Raw genomic sequence first — 22,540 nt, 5'->3', positions numbered from 1 at the left:
GGGGCTTGCATTAGCTGTAGCACCAGGCAACAAAAAACAACCGGAGGAGAAATGTGTCCCACTGCATTTCACACCCACAAGGGCACACCGCTCTGAGCGGCGCTGCCGTTACAGCAGCAGATCACGGAGCACCACCGACTGCCCTCAGTCACATAAAGCGGGCAGAGCCCCGCGCCTTTCCACAGCTACCATCGGATTATGAGGTACAAAGTCACACAGAACGGTGTTGCCGGGGATGGCGCGGGTCCCGTGTCCGTTCCCGCCAAGCGTGATAACCGTTAACACCGTTACAACCGTTACCGCCTTCCTGAGGTGGCAGCGCGCGCTCACGCGCCCGGTTACTACAACTCCCAGCACGCCCCGCGAGGCGCAGTAGAGGCGGCACGTACTACAAGTCCCGGCATCCCACGGGGCTCCCGCTCTCGCGAAGCCCGGGAGCGCGATGTTCAGCTCTCGCGAGAACAACGCGTCCGGAAGCTCCACGTCGGAGGGTGCGGGCTGCCGGGCCTGGGACACCTCAGCAGCGGGGCTCCTGCGGGGTGACGCCGCGCCATGGTGAGTGAGTGCGGGAGCGCGGCGTCCGCGAAGAGCGGAGTGGGCCGTGTGACGCGGTGTTAGAGGGATGCAGCAGCGGAGGTGACCTGGTGGGCAGCGCCCGAGTTGTTGTGGGGGAGCGTTCGTGGAGCGGTCCTGGGCTGCGGCCGGCCCTGTGACAGCGCAGCGCCGAGGGCCTGTGGGCACGGCGGCACCGGGCTGCGGGTGGCCGAGAGCGTTGTGGTGCTTGGCACGTCTCGGATAATCGCTTTGCTGGTGATTGAAGTGGAACGTCGGAGCCTCCTTTGTAATGGAAGCGCTTAAACTTGTATCTCCCCTCAGTTCTTGTAGCAGCGTGTTCTGCTCTAAGCTGTGTTTCTCTTCACGATTTTAGCGCTACCTCTGTGATGCACAAAATTTCTCTGAGACGACAGCTGGTTTCTCCACAAGTTTGGTTTTTCTCGAGTGAAACAGAAAGAAGATTCATTTTTAGTCACTTGCACTGGAAGGGAGGTCCCTTTGCTTTCCTTCAGTAGGTCAGGGACACCGTGGAAATGTGTATGGAGCTGTGCAGAGCCTCTTTGTGCTGGAGATGCCATTTACAGTATGGAAATACTGCGAGCTCACGAAGGTAGATGGAGCAGGCCCCCTGGTAGGGATGTGATGCTTCCAGAAACCTCTGCCCCCCAGACAAAAGCAAAGGCAGATGGACAGAAAAGAGCAGTCTTCTATTTGACGTAAAACAAGATTAACCCTGTTTATTTAAGGGGCTAATTTTGCCTTTCCTTCCTCCAGCACGCTTTTATGGCTGTTTTATTCTGGAATAACACAGCGTACTCCATTTTTCTCACCTCTAGCCTCTCCGACTTGATATCAAGCGAAAGCTGACAGCCCGGTCTGACCGGGTGAAAAGTGTGGACCTGCACCCCACAGAGCCATGGATGCTGGCAAGTCTCTACAACGGCAGTGTGTGCGTTTGGAACCACGAAACACAGGTGATAACTTTGGCTTTCTTTTACTGTGATCTTTTCAAAACCAACCAGTATATAAATTCTAACTTTCAACACCAGATATACAAGAAAAATCTGAAAATGCTGCTACAAATTGATTGTGCTCTCCGTTACTTGTATGCAAGAGTCACAGTAATAATAGGCAAGTATTATCTTGAGCATAGCTCTAATGATGCTTCATTTCCTACACATCTAGTTTCAAGAATACAAAAATAATCTCCTCTGTACTTGCAATGTGTAATTATGAAGGTTGAAGGAAGTGCTAGACCTCTGCTTCTCTGTCAGGTATGGCTGAAATTGGGCAGCAGATTTAGAAATGATTTGGAGGTATGAGTGGTGTCTGAAGGGATTGAATGGGAAATAAGGTGAGCACATAGATAAATATCTTCTTGGATACAGATGCTGCTTTAACATGTCCGTGCTGTGCTGTAGTATCCCTTGGGGAGTTGTCAGTGACTATGTATTGAACACTGTTAAGAAAAGCTAATTTCAAAGCTGTTATTTTTTCCAGTGCTGTAAACATATTATTTTTATTTTTAGACTTTAGTGAAGACTTTTGAAGTATGTGACCTACCAGTGAGAGCTGCCAAATTTGTGGCAAGGAAGAACTGGGTTGTTACAGGAGCTGTAAGTTGTCGTCTTCTTTTGATTTCTATATGCAGTAATAATTTCTCTTAATTTGTTTTCATGCCGTTCTTTTATACATCACATAAAAATGATTCAGCATTAATGTGCAAGAGAGAAAGGAATGCTTCATTACACTTCTCCAGTAATTTTTTTTCCTTTTAACTTAGAAACTTAAATTTTTCATTTCAGAGGAGAACAATCTAATTTGTGGCTAACTCTAATATCTATTGCAACTTGGGTCTATATTCAACTTCAGCTGTCAACTGAAGTGCAGTTAGCATACAATTTTGACTAAATAGTTGTAGTGCTGCTTTAACAAAGCTGAAACTATTAATTTTTCAAGGTAAGATGAATTAAAAGCTGCTTTCTACTTTCCTTCCTGGTTATACTCAAACTTTTTAAGAATTTTGTTCCCCTCTAGGAAAATACTCTCATTTTATTCCTTGCAAAGCAAACTCATTGAATAGTTTTATTCTAAACTTTACAACGCGTTTTTCTTGAAGTAATGAACATTGATCAGTTCTTAATCTGGTGTCCAAACCATATAATTGTTACGGCAAATTGAATTAGGAGATGTGTGTCAGGACAGGAACAGTGTCTTGGTGTGGTGTGTCCTGAAGGGATCAGCAGACTGTTCCTGCTTCGGCCTTCAGATTGGTCATTGAAAGCTGTACGTGGAAGGCATGGGTAATCTGTTGGAAAGTCAGAGTTTTCTATGATAAAGTTTCACTAAGTTGAAGTGATGCCTAAAATATTGCCTACGATTTTTCTTTCTAGTCTTCTGCACTATACACACAGTAAATACAATTTCTTGTCCTTTCGCTGTCTTGTGCTGCCATGACACAGTTAGTTAAAGCAACAGTAACTCAGTGCTATTTCCCTAGAGGTACAACACTGCCTCTCCTCTGTCAGCACAGGAGTTCAAAAAGCTGCATAGGAAGTTAATATGTATTCTTATCAATTTAATTTCACCTGGATCAATTCCTCAGTCTGATTTATTGTGCAGCTGTATTGGTCTTAGCTTTCCCAGGGGAGGCTGCAAGCAGTGGCAAAGAAATAGTGAGGAAAAGGCAAAGCTGCTTTTAGAAATAGGGCCAAGTCTTTCTCAAAGTAACTGTGAAAATGTGATGTAATATATTGCTTATTCTTCATATTGGATGTTCATGTTAGCCTGATTTCAAAGGTGTGCATGTTCTTCTCTGCCATTCTGACAGTTGTTTTCTGTAGATGTTTTTTCTTAAACAAATGTATATGAGAGAAGAAAAGGGTGGAAGAGAAAATAGATTGGATAGAACAAGTAATGTTGTGCTAAATTCTACACCTAGGTAAAGATTTGGGAATGCTGTATCTGAAATAAAGATACCTTTTCTTTTGTTCACGTCCTTCCCAGCTGAAAAATAATCAAGTTGACATCAATTTTCCATTTGTTTTAGTGCGAGAACCCTGCTTTTCATTTTCATGTTAGGCATTAATAACTTTCAAAGCACTTCATTTTAAATCAAAAGATCATTCAAAGTGCATCTTTTTAAAATGAATTTTTAGCTGAAGTTTATTTTATAATATTGGTATAATACTGGGTAATTTATAGACTTCTGAGCCAAGTAATAATTTGTTTCATTTAGGTAGATGCAGAAAATAATTTTTCTTGAACATATCATTGTAAGAGATTCTTTAATAGTGGAATGTTCTGTCTAGCTACTCTACAGTGTGTTGTGGTATATTATATGGAAAGTGCTGTTAGAATTTTTTATTCTAATCTCTTTCACAGGATGACATGCAAATCAGAGTTTTTAATTACAACACCCTGGAAAGAGTGCACATGTTTGAAGCACATTCAGATTACATTCGTTGTATTGCTGTACATCCCACACAGCCTTTCATACTGACAAGCAGTGGTAAGAGTTTTTTGATATATTTTGATATGTTTTTCATCAACCATTTCTAGGGTTCTGACTAGTTAGGAATTGCATGTTTTTTCAGTTTTCTGCTAAGCAGAAATCCTTGAGCAAGTAGCTAGCCTGTCAATTGTTATTTCTCTGCCAGGTATGTTCATATTTTTAATGGAATATCAATTCTACTTAGAATTGAAAATATTATAGCTTATGTTCTTGCCAAACAAGACCTCAGAATCTTGTTGCTTAATAACTGCTCAGTAAGAAGTTCACATAGGTGATAATTAGTTACCTTTCTAGAGTTTGCTTCACTGAAGCGCCTTTTTTTTTTTTTTTTAAATACTAATGTATTTCAGCTAACAATCTGAATTGAAGCAGAAGGTAACTCTCACCTGTTTTTCCAGCATACTACAGAATTCTGTTATTTGAGCTGATCTATGCTATGTAGGAATGGAAAATCACAGTATCCCAACAAATCTTTCCCAAGAGTATATACTTCATTTTTTCAGTCCTTTTAATTCCTGGAAATGTTGGTAATACCCTTTTAATTCCTGGAAATGTTGCTGATACAGCCTGAGCACTGCTAGAACATAGTGAACGTTTTATGTTGGAAGCATCATAGCTATTTCTGCTGAAGATAATATGCTTGAAATAAAGATATCAGGAAGACAGCCTGGTTGATTCTGCTTCCTATTCCTTAATGATCATTACAGTAGGTGCCGAAGAGGAGAGCACAGGTTTAATTCTTTAAGATCTGTCCGTTATTTTAAGATTAAGAATTGATATTAAGGTATTAAATTATTAATCCCTGTAAGACGGATTCATTTTCTGAACAGAAATTGTATATTTATGTGATCTGGGCAGGCTCATTTCTTAGTTTTATAACCATACTACTAGAGAATCTTTTAGAGAAACTTGTATTCCCTGTGGTCTTCCTGTAAGGAAAGAACAGTAATTTTACAGATTGAGAAAATATTTATCTTGAGAATTAGCATTGCCTCCTTTGAAGGAGAAGACACGAAGGAACCTTTAACTTGAAGTGACTACCAATTATATTATTTCAGAAGATGTTGAACTAACTGAAGCTTGATTTTTTTATTGTTTTTTTTTTTTTTTTCCTCAGATGACATGCTTATTAAACTCTGGGACTGGGATAAAAAATGGTCTTGTTCTCAAGTGTTTGAAGGACATACCCATTATGTCATGCAGATCGTCATAAATCCAAAAGATAATAATCAGTTTGCCAGTGCCTCTTTGGATAGGACAATCAAGGTAGGGGATTCTGTTGGTGTGGGTTTTTTGGTTTTTTGGTTTTTGTTTTTTTTTCTTTTAGTTATTAAATAGTAATCAGAAGGAACATGCAAACCATTAATGAGAACAGTGGGTTAAAATTCTTAAAAGTAGGTCATTAATAGAATTTTTATTGTATGAAGATGTGTATTTTGGTTGGTGAGGGTTATGGTTATACTGCTTATATGTAGTCAGGAGAATTGAACCTACATATACATACAGTGGGTAAAGCCTTTAACTGTGTGCATTTAAAAAATAAAAATAAAAAAAATTTTCTCCCATTATTTGTAGTCATTTGCTTCAAGTCTTTTAAACTGAATCCAGAAGTGTCTTCAGTCTTCTGACAGCAGACTCTGAGCTTCATTTGCTGTGAAGCTATTACTGAGTATCTGGGACTAGGTTTACAACCAGCTGGAGAGTAAGAGTTCCTCAAGTTCCCTATAAATTAGCAGTATACTGGCTGTAAAAAGACAGTTTTGATTTTATCTCTCTTCAGGTGTTGAGACGAGATGTGTATAAATATTGCTGTGATGCAGTGATTGTGGGAAAATGTCAGTGCGTCTACAGCCTGACTGCTGACTGTATTAGAATACAAACTGTTTGGCAAGGTTGGCTTAGATGAGAGAAGATCAAAACTTACATGGGGATTTTTGATGTCTTTTTTTTTTTTTTTTCCCCTGGAAAGGTGTGGCAGCTTGGCTCCTCTTCACCCAACTTTACTCTGGAAGGCCACGAGAAAGGGGTGAACTGCATTGACTACTACAGCGGAGGAGACAAGCCGTATCTCATTTCGGGGGCAGATGACCGGTTGGTTAAGATCTGGGACTACCAGGTGTGTGTTCAGCTTTCTGCAAGCTATTGCATAGATTTTGCCACAGCAAAATCATGAAATTGTAAAAAGGAAAAGGACTTGAAAACATCAACACCTCTTCCTTCCTTAGAAAGATGAAAGTGGGAACAGTGTTTCATGATACATTTTTCAGATGTTGTTAACTCTTTAGAGAGCGTGCTGTGAATTCTACAAATGAACTTAGAGGTTACTTAAATTTGATGCTAAGGTGTTGTTAATAGTGTTAACTTTCATGCATGTATGCATGCTCACATGTACTTGACAGTTCACGGGTCATCAAATGAGTTGCATTATTGCCTCATTTGAATGCTGTACAGGAAAGAAACAAATTGAATCCAGAGACAATTGCTGGAAAGTAGAGCTCAAAAATTCTTCCTGTGTACAAATGCATTAATGGTCAGAAGGATAAGATGAAGTTTGTTAGATAGAAGTTTCAGGTTGAAAGTGTAGTGTCCACAATTAAATCCAAGATCAGAAATTAAAGCTAGTAGTATTAATTAAAATATGCACTACAGCAGTGATTAGAATCATAGAATCACCAAGGTTGGAAAAGACCTAAAAGATCATCCAGTCCAACCGTTCACCTATTACCAATAGCTCCCACTAAACCATGTCCCTCAACACAGCATCCAGTCTTTCCTTGAACACCCCCAGGGTCGATGACTCTACCACCTCCCTGGGCAGTCCATTCCAGTGCCTGACCACCCTTTCTGAAAAGTAATACTTCCTAATGTCCAGCTTGAATCTCCCCTGCTGTAGCTTGAAACCATTCCCACTGGTCCTATCACTAATGACACGAGAGAAGAGGCCGACCCCCAGCTCACTACAACCTCCCTTCAGGAAGTTATAAGAGAGCAATGAGGTCTCCCCTGAGCCTCCTCTTCTCCAGGCTGAACATTGTTATGTAACTGAGCTTAAAGCTTTACTACCACATAAAGCTGTATATATTAATTAGATAGTCCACTCCTAGTTGCTTCAAGCAGAGTAGACTTTTGTTTTATAGCTGTGAACAAATATCCTTGATGAAGATATTAGACATTTCTTCACCTATAATTGAATTCAGGTGTTTTTTTGCTCTGATTTTTTTTTTAAGCAATCCCAGCTGTCTGCCTGTCTTTATTAGTTGCACTACCTAGTTCTGAGAAAGCCTATTTTGTGAGCAGAAAACAGAGAGCAGAAAACTGTGTCAAGGAAAATAGATTATTTTTTTCTCCCTGATGGAAAACTAAGTCAGTGCAATCATTATTATGTAATACATATTTAATGCTGCTACTTCAGTGTCTTGGAAATAAATGTTACTGAAAGAAATCTAGAAAAAATGTGCTTTCAGATAGACTTTTGGATTTTATTTATTAAGAAACGAACGTTAAAGTGTTGCAACTTGTTTATTATCTGTACCTGTCCTTTCAACTCTTTTTGCAGAATAAAACATGTGTACAAACACTGGAAGGACATGCTCAGAACGTGTCTTGTGTCAGCTTCCATCCTGAATTGCCTATCATAATCACGGGCTCAGAAGATGGTAATTGTCTGTTTTCTGCTACGTAAAGGATAGGCAAGGAACCTACGGGAGAACATTTTGGTGTGGTGTGGCTACACATCTCATGGTGTTACGCTGAGGAAAGCAGTAAGGCACGTATTCCTTTTTTCTCTAGGAACTGTGCGCATTTGGCATTCAAGCACCTACCGCCTGGAAAGTACACTCAACTATGGGATGGAGAGAGTGTGGTGTGTGGCCAGTTTGAGAGGATCCAATAATGTGGCTTTGGGCTACGATGAAGGCAGCATCATTGTTAAGGTACGATTAGTTATTTGAAATGAGAGAAGGTGATTCATCACTGTCCTGTGCAAAGAGCAACTAAATTGTAATAATATACAAAATACTGATCATTTAGCATTTTAATTGCCTTTTTTAGGTAAAGCCAGGATATTTCACTAGATGTGTTGAACTGAAAAGAAAATCAAAATTGTATTTTCTCCATCTGCTAAGTTCTTATGCTATGCTTCCTAGCTTGGTCGTGAAGAACCAGCCATGTCCATGGATGCAAATGGAAAAATTATTTGGGCTAAACATTCAGAAGTCCAGCAAGCCAACTTGAAAGCTATGGGAGATGCTGAAATTAAAGATGGAGAAAGATTGCCACTAGCTGTGAAGGATATGGGGAGCTGTGAAATATATCCTCAGACAATTCAGCACAACCCTAATGGACGGTAATTGATTTCAGAAAAAAAAAATCGGTTTCGTTTTGTTTTGTTGGTTTTTTTTATACTGGAAATCTTATTGCATGTGTCCTGGTTAGTGACCAAGAGCCTATGGCATACAGGTGTTTCATCTGCATAATAGCTCACTTTTTAAACAAACAAGTTGCATTTCATAAATAGGGCAAGAATTATACAAACAAAATGTATAATGTAGTAGTAGCAAATCAAATTCTTCTCTTACATCTCAGTTTTTTTAATTAGATAAACTAATTTGGAAAAAAAGGTAAAGGGATACACAGTAGAAATGCAGCAGAGTGGAGAGCAGAAGCAAGAAAGGATAGCAAGTAGCTAGCAAAATGAAGCAGAAAAAATCCATTATGTGATGGGTTTGGGAATACACAAAATTGTCCTATTTAATTTTGTCTGCATTTGTATTAATTATATTGTGGTACAGGCTTCTAATATCTTCAGGTGATTTGTGTGTTTGATCCAGTGCACTGAATGTGCATGTCTGACAGGCTGCATCTTTGTCTTGCTGTAGGTTTGTTGTAGTGTGTGGTGATGGCGAATACATCATTTACACAGCTATGGCTTTGAGAAACAAGAGTTTTGGTTCTGCACAGGAGTTCGTATGGGCACATGATTCGTCAGAGTAAGTGTTGCAGATTTTTCCTTTGTATTAACTTAAATTTGCTGCTGTTATGTTTCAGTCTGTACAAACGCTAAGTTGGGCTGAAGGCAAAAAAAAAAAGGTTTGAATGATGAACTTAGAAAATGTTTAAATAGTACCTTTTCTTTTCTCTGCTAGTTTTTGAAGATAAATGCAGGGGGTTTTCCTGTAGATGTTTACTATTTTAGTAGTTTGCTACTTTAACAGGCAAGTAATATTTTTTTATGATGCAATCTCTAGATATGCAATCAGAGAGAGCAACAGTGTTGTAAAGATATTTAAAAACTTCAAGGAGAAGAAATCGTTCAAACCTGATTTTGGAGCAGAAGGTGAGTATTTACTTCTAGAATACACATACTGATGCACGTGCACAGTCTGCATAATGCAAAATTCTTCAACCTTCGTTTTCTTGCAGGCATCTATGGTGGCTTCTTGCTGGGAGTTAGATCTGTTAATGGTTTGGCATTCTATGATTGGGAAAACACGGAACTGATCCGCAGAATTGAAATTCAGCCCAAACATGTAAGTTTTGAAAGGAAGATATGAATCTATGTGTACATGTCTGTGTTTACTCAGTTTTGACTAGACTTGATTTTTGTTTTCTATAATGAAGCCAAGCTGTCAACCGTAAAGTAACAACATCCTAGGTTTATCTCTGCCTTGTAGTGAAAGGGAAGAAAGTCTTTTGTGTTGGCTTCTTGGTTCCTAAGGCTGCTATGAGAGTTTGTACAAATAAAAGCTAAAACATACTTTCTCCCTTAACTTGGGCTCTCTAAACCAATGCCATTATTGATTCTGATGACACAGATTTTCTGGTCTGACTCGGGTGAGCTTGTCTGCATTGCTACAGAGGAGTCATTCTTCATTCTGAAATATCTATCAGAAAAAGTTGCATCTGCCCAAGAAACACACAAAGGAGTCACTGAAGATGGAATTGAAGATGCATTTGAGGTATCTGTATTTAAAAATGGAATATGACTGGGATCAGAGATCACTGAAGCAAGTCTTGCCAGAGTATAGCAAAGTTAGTCTTTAACAGAACATTACTAAGTTTTAATTATCTTGTTTAACACTTACTTTGGTATTTCCTTCCTGGATTTGTAATTCAGGTAATTATTGAGATAGAGATTTTTTTTTTTTTACAACATTTTTTGTGAAACTGAAGGCATAGATTACAGAACTTCTAGTTTGTACCTGAAGCTTCTTTTGCAACTTATCCTTGTATCTGTTGAAGTACAGAATGTTACATTTAATTTGAAAGCACAGCAGTCTTACTGCTATCTCAGAGTAGCTTGTTGGTTAAATTTAATTTGCAGGTTCTTGGTGAGATTCAGGAGATAGTGAAAACAGGCTTGTGGGTTGGCGACTGCTTTATTTACACCAGCTCTGTGAACAGACTCAACTACTACGTCGGAGGAGAAATTGTCACGATTGCCCATTTAGACAGGTAAGTTGCTGCATTAGATTGTAAGAATATCTTAAATGTTTTTTCAGTAGAAGTTATGGCAAGGTAAATCCCCCACTTACTCTGCTGTAATTACTTTTGGTACTTGATAATGCTAATGTTCTGAGACAATTAATGTAATCTTGCATAGAATAAATAGCATTGTATGAAAGCATGGTTATAGAGTAAAAGTTGATGCAAATATTCTTGCTACCATTGGATTTTTTTATGTAGTACCTCATAGTAAACTTATCCAAGGTGAAAAATCTTTGTTTTGTTTCAGGACGATGTATCTTTTGGGGTATATTCCTAAGGACAACCGACTTTATTTGGGTGATAAAGAGCTAAACATTGTTAGCTACTCTTTGCTGGTCTCTGTGCTTGAATATCAAACTGCTGTGATGAGAAGAGACTTCGGTATGGCTGACAAAGTTCTTCCCACCATTCCAAAAGAGCAGAGAACCAGAGTTGCGCATTTTCTTGAAAAACAGGCAAGAGAACTATTTCTTAGACATCAAAAAAGTAATCAGCTGATTATTTCTAATTGAATTTGCTAAGTAAAAAAAGAACTGAAAAAGCCACTAACTTCCTGTAAATGTAGAGTCGTCTTAATCATCTGTACTTATTTGGAACACTGTAATCTTTTCTTCAGAGGGCTTTTGTTAAAACATCTAGGATGCTGTTTGACCTGATGGATTATTTTGATTATTTATTTACTTCAGGGCTTCAAACAACAAGCTCTTGCAGTATCTACAGATCCAGAGCATCGTTTTGAACTTGCTCTTCAGCTGGGAGAATTAAAAATTGCTTATCAGCTTGCAGTAGAAGCCGAGGTAAACATACAATTTCTGGTGATTCGTAATAATTCTGACTATAAATCCTAGAGGCCCTGTAAGAAAAGGCAGTGTGAAGATGCAGCACAGCTCTGTGAACACCGTAAATATGCCTCCAACTTCCTTACTGAAGCTTCTCTGCCTGAGCTGTGGGATGGGAACAGAAGCATGTTGTCTGCTTACCCCTGGAGAGTAAGACATTCCAACCAACAACGAAGCCTTAATCTTCAGTGTTGAACAGAGAGAAGTGGCAGCCCTAAAGCCTCTGGGTCTTTGTTCCAGCCTTAAAAAACTTGCATCATTTCTGATGTTCTAGGAAGATTGACAGGCAGTGATTTGTCCCACAGCTATTTTTAAGAGAATTGATCTCACTGTTCCTTTTGTAAAATAATGAAGTGATAGGACTAAGTTAATATTCCTCATTCAACAGGAAGAGGACAAAGCAATGTCCATGCTGTGTAGTGACAGCATGGCAGTGGTACACGCAGAACGAACTGCAGTAGTCATTGTATCTTAATAGTAAGACAAGTATACTGATGGGATACAGTATCTTAATAGGTGAACTTAGAATTTATATTGAATGCTTTAAAAATCTTTAATGGTATTCAAAAATACGAGCTTTGGTTTTGTTTTTTCTTTCTCCTCTCTCCCCTTGTGCTTTCAGTCAGAACAGAAATGGAAGCAACTTGCTGAACTTGCCATTAGTAAATGCCAGTTTGGCCTAGCCCAGGAGTGTCTCCACCATGCACAAGACTATGGAGGACTACTTCTGCTGGCTACAGCCTCAGGAAATGCTAACATGGTGAATAAATTAGCTGAAGGAGCAGAAAAAGATGGCAAGAACAACGTTGCATTTATGAGCTACTTCCTGCAGGGAAAGTAAGTAGTGAGAAATTCAGATGGTCCTCATTGGGCTTTCTGAAATACCAAGAACTCTGATTTCCAGATGGTAAACTACAGCTAACTTAATTTCAAGAAGAAAGACAGTAGCATGTACCCTTTCAGAAAAACTGTTTTATGATGCCTACTTTTTAAAATCGGGCACTTTTAATTTACTGACATCATAGACTGAACAGCTATAATGCAAAAGTCAAACTTGAAAACTTACTGATAAAAATTCTATTTTAAAATCGTTAGGCTTGACTCATGTTTGGAACTCTTGATTAAAACTGGACGTCTCCCAGAAGCTGCTTTTCTTGCACGGACCTATTTGCCAAGCCAAGTTTCAAGGTAACATTAAAGAATACACAGATACTATTCATAGTTCAAAACTAGCTTTATACAATGAATCTGATTTCTGTCTCCAGGGTTGTTAAACTGTGGCGGGAGAGTCTCTCTAAAGTTAACCAGAAAGCTGCTGAATCCCTTGCTGATCCTACAGAATATGAAAATCTTTTCCCTGGATTAAAGGAAGCTTTTGTTGTTGAAGAATATGTTAAACAAAGTCTTGCTGACCTGCAGCCAGCCAAGGAATACCCCCTTGTCACTGTAAGTAAGAAGTGGGAGTTCCTCTTTTCTCCAAAAGAGAAAAATTTGAAGTTGTGCAAATTCCGCTGTAAGCAAGTTGATGAAATTACTTATTTAAACTTTCCATTAACATGTCTGTGCTTTCTGCATTTTAGCCAAATGAAGAAAGAAACTTACTTGAAGAAGCAAAAGGCTTTGAACCATCAGGAATAATGGCATCTCAGGTCAGTGTTACCACCAAATGACCTAAGTGCTTCTATTGTACAGCAACATCTACCCTGGAGAACTTACAACCACGATGATTGAACTGTTGCTCTTACTGGCTTGACTACAAGCACTGCAGTTGAGATCCACATTCTTCTGCCTCAGGCTTCTTGACTAAAAAAGTAGACTAAGAGAACTCATTAGTTGTTACAGAATTATTTACTTTGTGTGGCTGCTTATGTTTTTGTTCTGTTACAACTTCACTCAAGTACATGTGTGTAATCACAGTAGTGCCACTGAATTCATCCTGAAGAAAAATTGCATATCAAAACCCTTACTGCTCAACTGCTTCTAGCACTCTGAAAGCTCAGTAGCTGGAAAATTGAATCTCTTACATACCTCAGCAATTACAAATGCTTTGTATTTGTTGCTTCAAAAGTTAGAGAGTAGGAGTCCTGATTAATTATTTGGAAATAGAATATTTTTAGTAGTTAAGTAGCTCAGACTGATGGTTTTATCACCCAAGTGAACGTTTTCACTTTGTGAAAGTTACCTACAACATGTTAATTTACAATTATCTTGCATCAAAGCTATAAACAAGGCCTGCCATGTTCTTCAGTTTTAAGTTCTTTAAATTAATTGACACAGACTGAAGGTTGGTTTTGTTTTTTGTTTTTTTTTTTTTTTAACAACTGCTTTGAATTAAATGGGGAGGGTGTGGGGGGAAACAAACACGGTAGGCTCCTCAGGAGACCAGAAAACTTAATGACTGTGAAGATGTGATTCTGGAATTACTGAGGGAAATTTTAGAAGACAGCCATCAAAGCTTGGGGGGATGTTGTTTACTTACTTTTGTTAAAATTAAGCGATCTTTTTCATTAGAAAAAGACAGAAGAAGCAGTTCCATCTCCTAAACCAGAAGTGATGAATACAGTACTGCAAAATTCTGATCTACTTCCACCACGAGATCAAAAGGTACTGGAATATATCTTAGGAAGGGAAGGATTTTGTAGTGGCTGAATGAAGAACTTAAGTATACCACATGTCACTTTTTATCTTTGTATGAACCACACTCCTGAGACTTATTACACTGTGTGGATCTCTTCCTGTAGTGTGCAGAAACTGTACATGGTAACGTAGAACAATTCCTACAGCCTTGTAGGCTTACAAGGAAACAAATGAGTCACAACCCAGAACATAATACCAAGTTGCAGTACTGCAAACTACTTTCTTATTCAAGAAGGCATTTCTTTCTGTAGGTTATTGTAGGTCTTATGCACAACTTGACTGCCTTAAGGTTGCTGAATGTTTCAGTACCTCATATAGCATTATACTAACTACATCTGCTATCACAACAGCTATCTAACATGTATATCTGGACTTAATTCCCAGACACTTCTGGATTTGGAAGATGACCTCGATAACTTAGACCTGGAGGATATTGATACCACAGATATCAATCTGGATGAAGAGATCTTAGATGACTGAACAGAGTTCTAGATCACCAACTCAACTACTACTTACTCCAAACAAAGGAATGAAGTTCTGTGGACTACGTGCTCCACATTAACTTGATTTTTATACAGAAGATGGACCATGTAGACGTAGGGAGAGGGGCAAACCCTGCAACTGTAAAAAATTTGAGTATGTTGAAATTTAAGATACAGGCCTGCTCTAAACCATGGAACGTGGAAGTGTTTTCATTTAATGTGCAGTTCAATAAATCCTTTTAAACATTCCATTCCTGTTCTCTTCTGTATTTCAAGAAGTAAATTGAATTACAGGCAAGTGTTTATTCAACATACATCACCTTGAAGTAGAAAAGAACGTGACAAGAGAGAGTTCATGTATAGCACTTCTGCAACTAAGCCTGTTTCTCTAGTGAGTCGTATTATGTACCAAAACGTTTTTTAGCATGCACAGTTATCATGGTATTTACTGTAGAATCCTGTACAAAGAAAGTTTACAAACAGCTCAAAATAATGATAAACTATTGTTTATTTCATGAAGCTGTAGAAGTAGCCATCGCTTCTTGATATGCCTGGAGGGCCAATTGTATATAGCCGCCTTTTTGTGATTCAGTTTTCACAAAGACCTAGAAGCAAGGCAGAATGAAGATTAATGTACAGTTAGGACCGGAGTACACGGTGAGATTTCATCATTCCAGTGGTTCATCAGCCATTTCTACCCCATCATTACACTGTTTTATACAGTTCAAAAAAATATACAGCAGTTCTAGTTCATTACAGGAAGCTATCAACTAGGCTTCTGGTGTTCAAAAGCCTTATCTTCTGTAGGTAACTACTTAAAATAGAAAAGTGTACCTTGATCAGATCAATTCCATGAAGTTTCCCTTCTTTAGCTTCTTTTGCTGACTGACATTCTGGATGAAGCATGTGATACAGTGTGATTAAACTTGTGGCATCATCCAGCCTAAACAAATAAAGGTTCAATTGTAGCTATTACTGTTTCTAAATAATTTGAGTGTGCTTGCACATGACAGGCCTTCATACACTTTCACTTCATATACACAGTCATTAGAATAGAGAGCTAAATAGGCAGCCCATAATTTACTGTAATAGCAGCTTGTTCCTGAGAAGGCAGACCAGAAGCATATGCAGCAATTAACAGACAGAAACTGATTCATACTGCAGTTTAAGCCTGATCTACTACTGTTCAGAAGCCATAAAATACAAGGAACTGTACATAAAACATAAAATTCAGCAACTGTAAGAGGTTAATTTCTGCAGACACCTACCTTGGTATCTTAACGCTTTGACTGCAATGTAGTTGATATTTCCATTCAGAATCTAGCTAGCTAGTAATTACAGCTAGTCTAAAATATCATGCAAATGGAAGCTTTCAGACATCTTACAGAAATGCCATTTTTCTTTTCAGACAACAGACCTTTACATTTTCTATTTGTCTAGATAAACAGAATAAATGACAAATGCCACTTACAAGTCTCTGTTGATCATATCTATTAGTAAGCCATCCGTTTTCTTTCTGTTTACCAGGTACCACACCATGCCTCCAAAGTGCCTTGTTGAGCGGAGCAGATCGTATTTTGCATGTTTCTCAATGTCATCATACGTTCGATGATGAACCTAGATACAGAAAAGAATTCAGTTTCAATAGCATAGGCAGAGCTTCATGACAGTTCCTCCTCTTTACTTTTCACGTAGATTTTTTGATCCATTTTTAGGCCTCTCTAAACTGTGGCAGTAAGCCACAAGCTCAAGTGTGCTACTTCAAAGTTTTACACTGTTTTAATTTGGGGTAACACTGGGACAATCCAGTTCTTAGAACTCATACATAGATGTGTGTTAAGAAAAAACTAAATGCAACCCACATACTGGCAATTTTGGGAGGGAGGGACATGACCTCTGAACCTTGATTGCACTGCCCTCAAGTTACAATCTATTTTTCAATGAAGTCAAAGCAAAGAGTTGCTAATGGAGAAAGTTAAAGAAAGTTATTTGAAACAGTGATTAATGGAAGTTCTGCTCACAGTGATTCGGGAAATTAGTTAATCTTAAATAGATACAATAGAAAAACTTTTTAACAACATAACAATTGATATCTTCATTAGTACTTACAGTTACTAAATTGACATCCTTCAGTTGGAAGTGTATTTTTGTACCCAGTTTTTCTCATAAGCATTAGTTTATTTTGTGCACAGTGCTCTCAGATGCATGTTATCTACCTGTTTTTTCAAATCCTAGCATAGTAGTCAAGACAACTCAAGGAGCACAACTCTAGTTGTGGCCAGTTACAGTTACTATTAGTTCTGGTTGGATACCAGAAGACTATTTTCTGTATCTGTACTTCTTTTTATATGGTTGGAAAAATATTTAAATGGGTCACTTTTCTGAAATAAATAAATAAATAAAATAGAAAGCTCACGGCAAAGATAACAAGTAATCCATGGGAACGGGGGAAAAACACACGTGAACAACTCTGATCCCCAGACAATATTTATGCTTACAAAATAAACCTTGAAACTTCTTCCCTGATGTTTTTTGACTTAAAAAAAAAAAAAAAAAGTGAACTTACTCTGATATAGTCAGCTGAATCTGGCTCAAACTGAGCAATGCACATGTTAAGGATATCTTCATGACGGTCTTGCTGAAACACAGTCTGAAACAGTTCAAATTCAGGCATAGGTTACATATTACACAATTGCAACTATCCAAAATTTAAATGGCAATGAAAACATTCCTCTTCTGGGCAACACAGCACACATAACTATTACACATCTACTTGCAGTATGAGAGAATATTTACATTACCCAGTATTTATCTGATTGCAACTCAGAATTTTATTTTAAGCAATTTAAACAAGTTTCACTGGTAAGCAATTGTTCAAGAAGATTAAAACCTACCAACCAACTGGCTTATTCAGAGCCACTACTCTGTCCAAACAGCACAGCTTCACTGTCACAGCACAGTCAAGAAAATAAAAACAATCTGTTTCCAATCCCAAGGTGTTCTTACCCCGAGGTGTTCGTCCTTAAATAACACTGGGGGAATAACTCTGCGCCCTTCTTTGGGGAAGAAAATCTGTATCATTCGGTCTCGCTCTTCCCAGGTTGCCTTACGTAATACACCACTTGGTTCTCTAACTACAATGAAACGTTCCTGAAAAGAAGATCAAAAAGAGCATTATCTCCCACAGCATTCTCTACGTAAACAGATTCCTGTTTGACTAAGTGCTCCAACACCAAAATCATGCTAATATTACAGTGTCTTTTTTGACTGCTAGTATGCATAGAATTATTTTTCCCTTTATAAATTATACATTTACACCTTAATCTGACGGTACAACACAACACTATATGCACTTACACTGCAAAATGGAACAAATAACGTAACTAAGCCCAGAGAAAGGAATTAACGCTGCTGCTGGCCCGACTTTACACATTCAATACACACTAAATTAACAGTGCGTGTGTTTTCTATTATTAAGCACTGGGCTGTGATTTATCATCAACAGACAGAAGTCAACAACTGAAACGCCTCTATTTCTGCACTAAAGCCCAAATTCACAGCTGCTCGGCTCTTAAATTGATGGATTGTCACTTACACGATGCGGAGTGGCATAAGTTAAATCTGTAAACACGTATTTCGCAGTTTCAGTTCCCTCGAGGACTTTGTCGTCTGCTAACACATCATCAATGGGCTCTCGTTCATCCAACACTGGCGGCATTCTCAGCTTTTCTTTAGCCTCCTCAATGGCTTTTCTTGTGGCCTTCAGATAAGAGTTGAATTGATTTCACAATTAGAAGTTAGAAAGGCGGGAAGCGGGAACTGCCCCGTGAGCGGCGGCGCCGGGAGCGCACAGCGGGCGGCTCCGCTGCGCAGCGCACCTCCTGCAGCTGAGCCTCCGTCAGCAGCCGGTACTTGGGCGGCTTCAGCTCCTGCCGAACTGGACGGAAAACCTTCTGCAGGTTCAGCCCCGTCATTCTGTACAGCAAATCCTGAACCGCTTCATCCGTAAAAGCAGGCTTCGCCTCCCTTTTTTCTGCCGGAAGATTTTATACGCAATGAACGGCCGCACACCCACCCTCCGTGATCGCCCCCGGCCCGCTTCCCTCCTCCTCAGCCACCCAGGCAGCGCCGCGCTCCGCGAAGGGCAGGAAACGCAGGAAAGGCAGAGAATGCGCTCGCGCTCCTGCTCCCGCCACCGGCCGCTCACGCACCGCCCGCAGGCCCCGCGTCCTGTCCGAATCCCCGCTGCACGCGCCATCCCCACAGCGCCCCCGCCACGCGCGAGAGCCGCACGGGCGGCACACTCGCGCCCTTCGCTGCGAGCGCCGCCATCTTGCTCGCGCCCCGCCCCGCTTCGCCGCCGACGCAGGCGCCGCATCGCTCCTGAGGCACGTCGGGAAATGGAGTGCGCGGTCTTTCCGAGCGCGGCTCCCCGTGCCGAGAATCTCCCTCGGTCAGAAAGCCGCTCTCAGTGTGTTCGTGTGAACGCTGTGAAGGCGGGAGCCCGAGCTGAGGTGGAAGTGCGAGTTGGCGTTCCTGTCAGAGCAGGGGCGTTGGGCGGGAATGGCACGGAGCAGGGCTGCGGACCGGCAGGTGTTCGCTCGGCTGCGACACGGAGTAGCAGAACGCGGAGCTGAGCGCGCGTTGTGCGTTCCCGCCGCCAAACTGCTGCTTTCCCCCAGTCAGCCAGGAGGCGGCGGGCAGCACCTGGCAGAAGGAATAACGCTGGAGTAATTTACCCAAAACGAAGAACGTCCTGTGGTTCTCTCTGATAATCCGGCATTTACGGGATGACAGGTTTTCCGTGCGACCCGTAAATTGGAATAAATCCAAAGGACACCACGAGTGCTGTTGCCTGAGGAGCGGCACTGCGCAGTGCATCCTTCTCAGGTCGGTGAGAGGTCACTGCCGGCCGTAGGCTGCCCTTGTGGGAACTTCAGTGTCTTGGTGCGGGGGGAAATAAATAGCTCACTGCTAGACAGGCATTGAGTGCTGGAGCGTGACCAGAGGGCAGCGGAGCTGTGAAGAGTCTGGGGCACAAAGTGTGATGGGAGCAGCTGAGGGAACTGAGATGGGTCGGTCTGGAGAAGAGGCTCAGGGGAAACCTCATTCTCTGCAACTCACTGAGAAGAGGCGGTGGTGAGGTGGGGGTCGGCCTCTGCTCCCAGGTTAACAGCGATGGGATGAGAGGTGATGACCTTAAGTTGCACCATGGGAGGGTCAGGTTGGATATTAGGAAGAATTTCTTCTCAGAAATAGCAGTGAGGCGCTGCACAGGGAGGTGGGGCAGTCACCGTGCCTGATGGTGTTCAGAGCTGTGGAGATGTGGCACTGAGGGATGTGGGCACGGTGGGCTGGGGTTGGACTTGGAGATCTCGGGAGTCTTTTCCAATCTTAATGATTCTGCAACTTCGTTAACACAGTTGCTCAGTTATTATAGCGGAGTATATTTCAGTAGGCATTACTTAGTTAATTATTGCTAGTTAGTCTGTACCTTCTGCTGAGTGTCAGCCTCACATGCTGTAGTTAGGGGTGTGTGAATCAGAGAAAATGTATTTTTACAAGCAGACAAGTCTCAAGAAGGGCCCTGGATGATGTGGATTGTAAAATGCTCAAAGCCACAAGGTGATGCAATCTGTTTGACAACTGACAAACTGGGAAATATTTCATCTCCTCGAGGCAAGATCTCAAAACAAAAGCAGTGTGCTTAAATATGTTTCCAATTGTTTTAAAGTTTAGTAGGTTGACAGCTGCTGTGCCAAATCAGAGTCTAAATTGTATTACACTTGAAAATGGAGATTAAAGTCTTAGGGAAAACAAAGACTGTATAGCATGTATTGGTTTTAGTCAGAATAAGGCTAAGCATCTGTTTAAGTATGTATTTGTTTCTAATAATAGATCTTTGTTGTACTGGGCAGCATTCTTATTTTACCTAGCTTTATTCAATACAGGGACTGAGTTGAATTTTGTATTCAAGCTTTGTCCTTCAATATCCTGACCTTTGAATTATCAGAAAGGTCATAGGAAGGCATATTCTTCTCATATTTATACTGGTACAATCAAGTTGAAATCATTGAGAATTAGAGCACAAATGATATTATAATTATTATTAATATTATTTTAATGTGATTTTGTGCTTAATTTATTTAAATAATGCCAAGAAAATTAAAAACAATGTTGAGGAAATTGAGAAGATGTTGTTTTTCAGCTCTTGCTTGGAAGACCTCAAGTGAGAGCTATACCCTATAAGGGAATTGGGAAGTTATTTGGCGACTTGCCTAAAAGCCACTTCAGACCTGTTCATGAATTTGGATGGCAAGCCAACGTCCATTTTAATTCACAGAAGTGCTTAGAAAAACAACAGAATTTATTAGACTATATCCAGGAGAGGTTAAATTCACATTCGTTCCGTACTGGAGTAGTAACAGCTGCTGTGAGGATTAGCCTTTTGGCTGGCAGGATGAAAGGAAATATTAACTAACAGTTCTGGAGATAGAAGTAGAGCAGGTTAATGTGTTTTATAAAATAATATGAATTTATGTTGGATAGGTTGGTTATATTTTATGTATGGTTTATTGCCATACAGAAGTAACAACTTTAAGTGGGATGTTTTTTATTGGTATACTTACAAATTCAAAACTAGCTTGAAAAATTGGTGGTGTAATTATTGATAATGAAATAAAGAATCTTTCTTAGCTTCAGTTACTATTTTGAAAGCATCCCAGGACAATTGATGTTGGAAAATTACAACCATCTGATGAGGGGTGGATGTCCCCTGTGAAACACATTGGTGGTCTGTCTGGATTCTATTGGAAAAGTTTCAATACAAAATCACCTCCACAGTTGGCATTAATTTCCTTTTTGTTGGTAGTTTCAAGAGAGCAAAAGGATCAGATGGCCGCTGACGCTGAATCACTTCGGTTAAGATCTCAGGGAGAGGGAAAGCAAATGGGGAGCCTAGGAGCTCGCATTGTTGTTTTTCCATTTAATAAATAAAATAAGGCACTGTGGGCTGCCAGCTTTTCTGAATAGTAATTATGTCAAAATTGTGGTAGCAAGTTGTTAGGAAGGAAGAATTCTTTACTGGAAAAACACAAAAAGACAAAATGTGAGGTTTGGAACTGTGCATCCCATTGCTGTAAGAAGGAACAGACTGAGCCCAGGCAGAGCGTCTGCATGTCCACAGCTGATGACATGACCTTTTTAAAATTAATGGTTGGTTCTCTTGTTCCTGATAATAAAGAATCTGGCAGTCCTGGGAAACATTTTTCTGAGGGACACAATGGACCAGGTTGGAATCCGTATTAATTAAGTCTGCATGGATTAAACTGAAGAGAAGTTTTATTTTTTCATAGAGAAGGCAGAGATTATGAAAGTAACAGGAATGACACAAACCTTATTCTATTGTCAGAGAAGTAACTAAATGAATAGCATGTTATGTGTGATTTGTTTTGGTTCTCCAACCCTAGATGGAGTGGTTTATTTCCTTACTGTCATCATTGGGTGGCAGTAATACTATTGTCTGTTTTCAGGCGTATTATCTGCAAGTTTCTTTTCTTCAGGAGATAAAGTAGTATTTTCTCTGGAATTGTCCTTTAAGCTCTGTAGCCATGGGCTTGTATTGGCATCCAAAGCCACTGGTAGCTGTCCCCCTCCAACTTCCACCAGAATCCCTTTATTTTGATGGCAGTGATGACAATGGTGATGATTCATGAGCCTTTGCTAATATATCAGAGTGGCCAGTTTCCATCCTAAAGACCATACAGATGTTTGAAGCTGTTTTATTTTGAGATTTCATTTTGATCCATGGCAGCAGGGACAGAAGATGGCATACTGAGCCACAGGGCCAAACTGAGCTCTGAGGGCGGAGCTGTAGGCAGTTCTGCTGGACAAAGCCATGTAGCAAAGCACAGCTGAGATACGCCCAGAAAATGGTGTAACTGAGGTCAGCCATAGCCATTATCAGCCTGCATCAGCCTGGCTTCTGTCACGTATGCAAGAATCCATGATGAGAGGGAATGGGGGAA

General features: G+C 40.1%; 2 protein-coding genes across 2 annotated transcripts; one reads left to right on the top strand and one right to left on the bottom strand.

Annotated features, from left to right (window-relative positions):
- The first annotated feature begins 397 nt into the window (after positions 1 to 397).
- Positions 398 to 14,764, top strand: COPB2 (coat protein complex I subunit beta 2). Its single transcript, XM_003209050.5, has 22 exons — positions 398 to 555; positions 1,392 to 1,529; positions 2,085 to 2,171; positions 3,940 to 4,066; positions 5,187 to 5,335; positions 6,039 to 6,185; positions 7,626 to 7,725; positions 7,859 to 8,001; positions 8,215 to 8,414; positions 8,947 to 9,057; positions 9,316 to 9,404; positions 9,491 to 9,597; positions 9,883 to 10,026; positions 10,392 to 10,522; positions 10,803 to 11,010; positions 11,242 to 11,352; positions 12,017 to 12,231; positions 12,490 to 12,582; positions 12,660 to 12,840; positions 12,975 to 13,043; positions 13,906 to 13,998; positions 14,416 to 14,764. Exons 1-22 carry the CDS (start codon positions 553 to 555, stop codon positions 14,509 to 14,511), a joined length of 2,742 nt encoding a protein of 913 aa, XP_003209098.2. The 5' UTR covers positions 398 to 552; the 3' UTR covers positions 14,512 to 14,764.
- Positions 14,765 to 15,003: 239 nt separating this feature from the next.
- Positions 15,004 to 19,089, bottom strand: MRPS22 (mitochondrial ribosomal protein S22). Its single transcript, XM_010716680.2, has 8 exons — positions 18,725 to 19,089; positions 18,392 to 18,546; positions 18,109 to 18,273; positions 17,520 to 17,663; positions 17,080 to 17,163; positions 15,985 to 16,130; positions 15,348 to 15,456; positions 15,004 to 15,118 (listed from the first exon to the last, which is right to left on the bottom strand). The coding sequence occupies exons 1-8, from the start codon at positions 18,843 to 18,845 to the stop codon at positions 15,026 to 15,028; spliced, it is 1,017 nt and encodes a 338-aa protein (XP_010714982.2). The 5' UTR covers positions 18,846 to 19,089; the 3' UTR covers positions 15,004 to 15,025.
- Between the last annotated feature and the right edge of the window lie 3,451 nt (positions 19,090 to 22,540).

This window comes from Meleagris gallopavo, chromosome 11 (assembly GCF_905368555.1).
Source record: "Meleagris gallopavo chromosome 11, MGAL_WU_HG_1.1, whole genome shotgun sequence".
Classification (NCBI taxonomy): Eukaryota; Metazoa; Chordata; class Aves; order Galliformes; family Phasianidae; genus Meleagris; species Meleagris gallopavo.
Note: the sequence above shows the minus strand (reverse complement) of the source record. Positions and strands in the feature narration are given on the sequence as shown.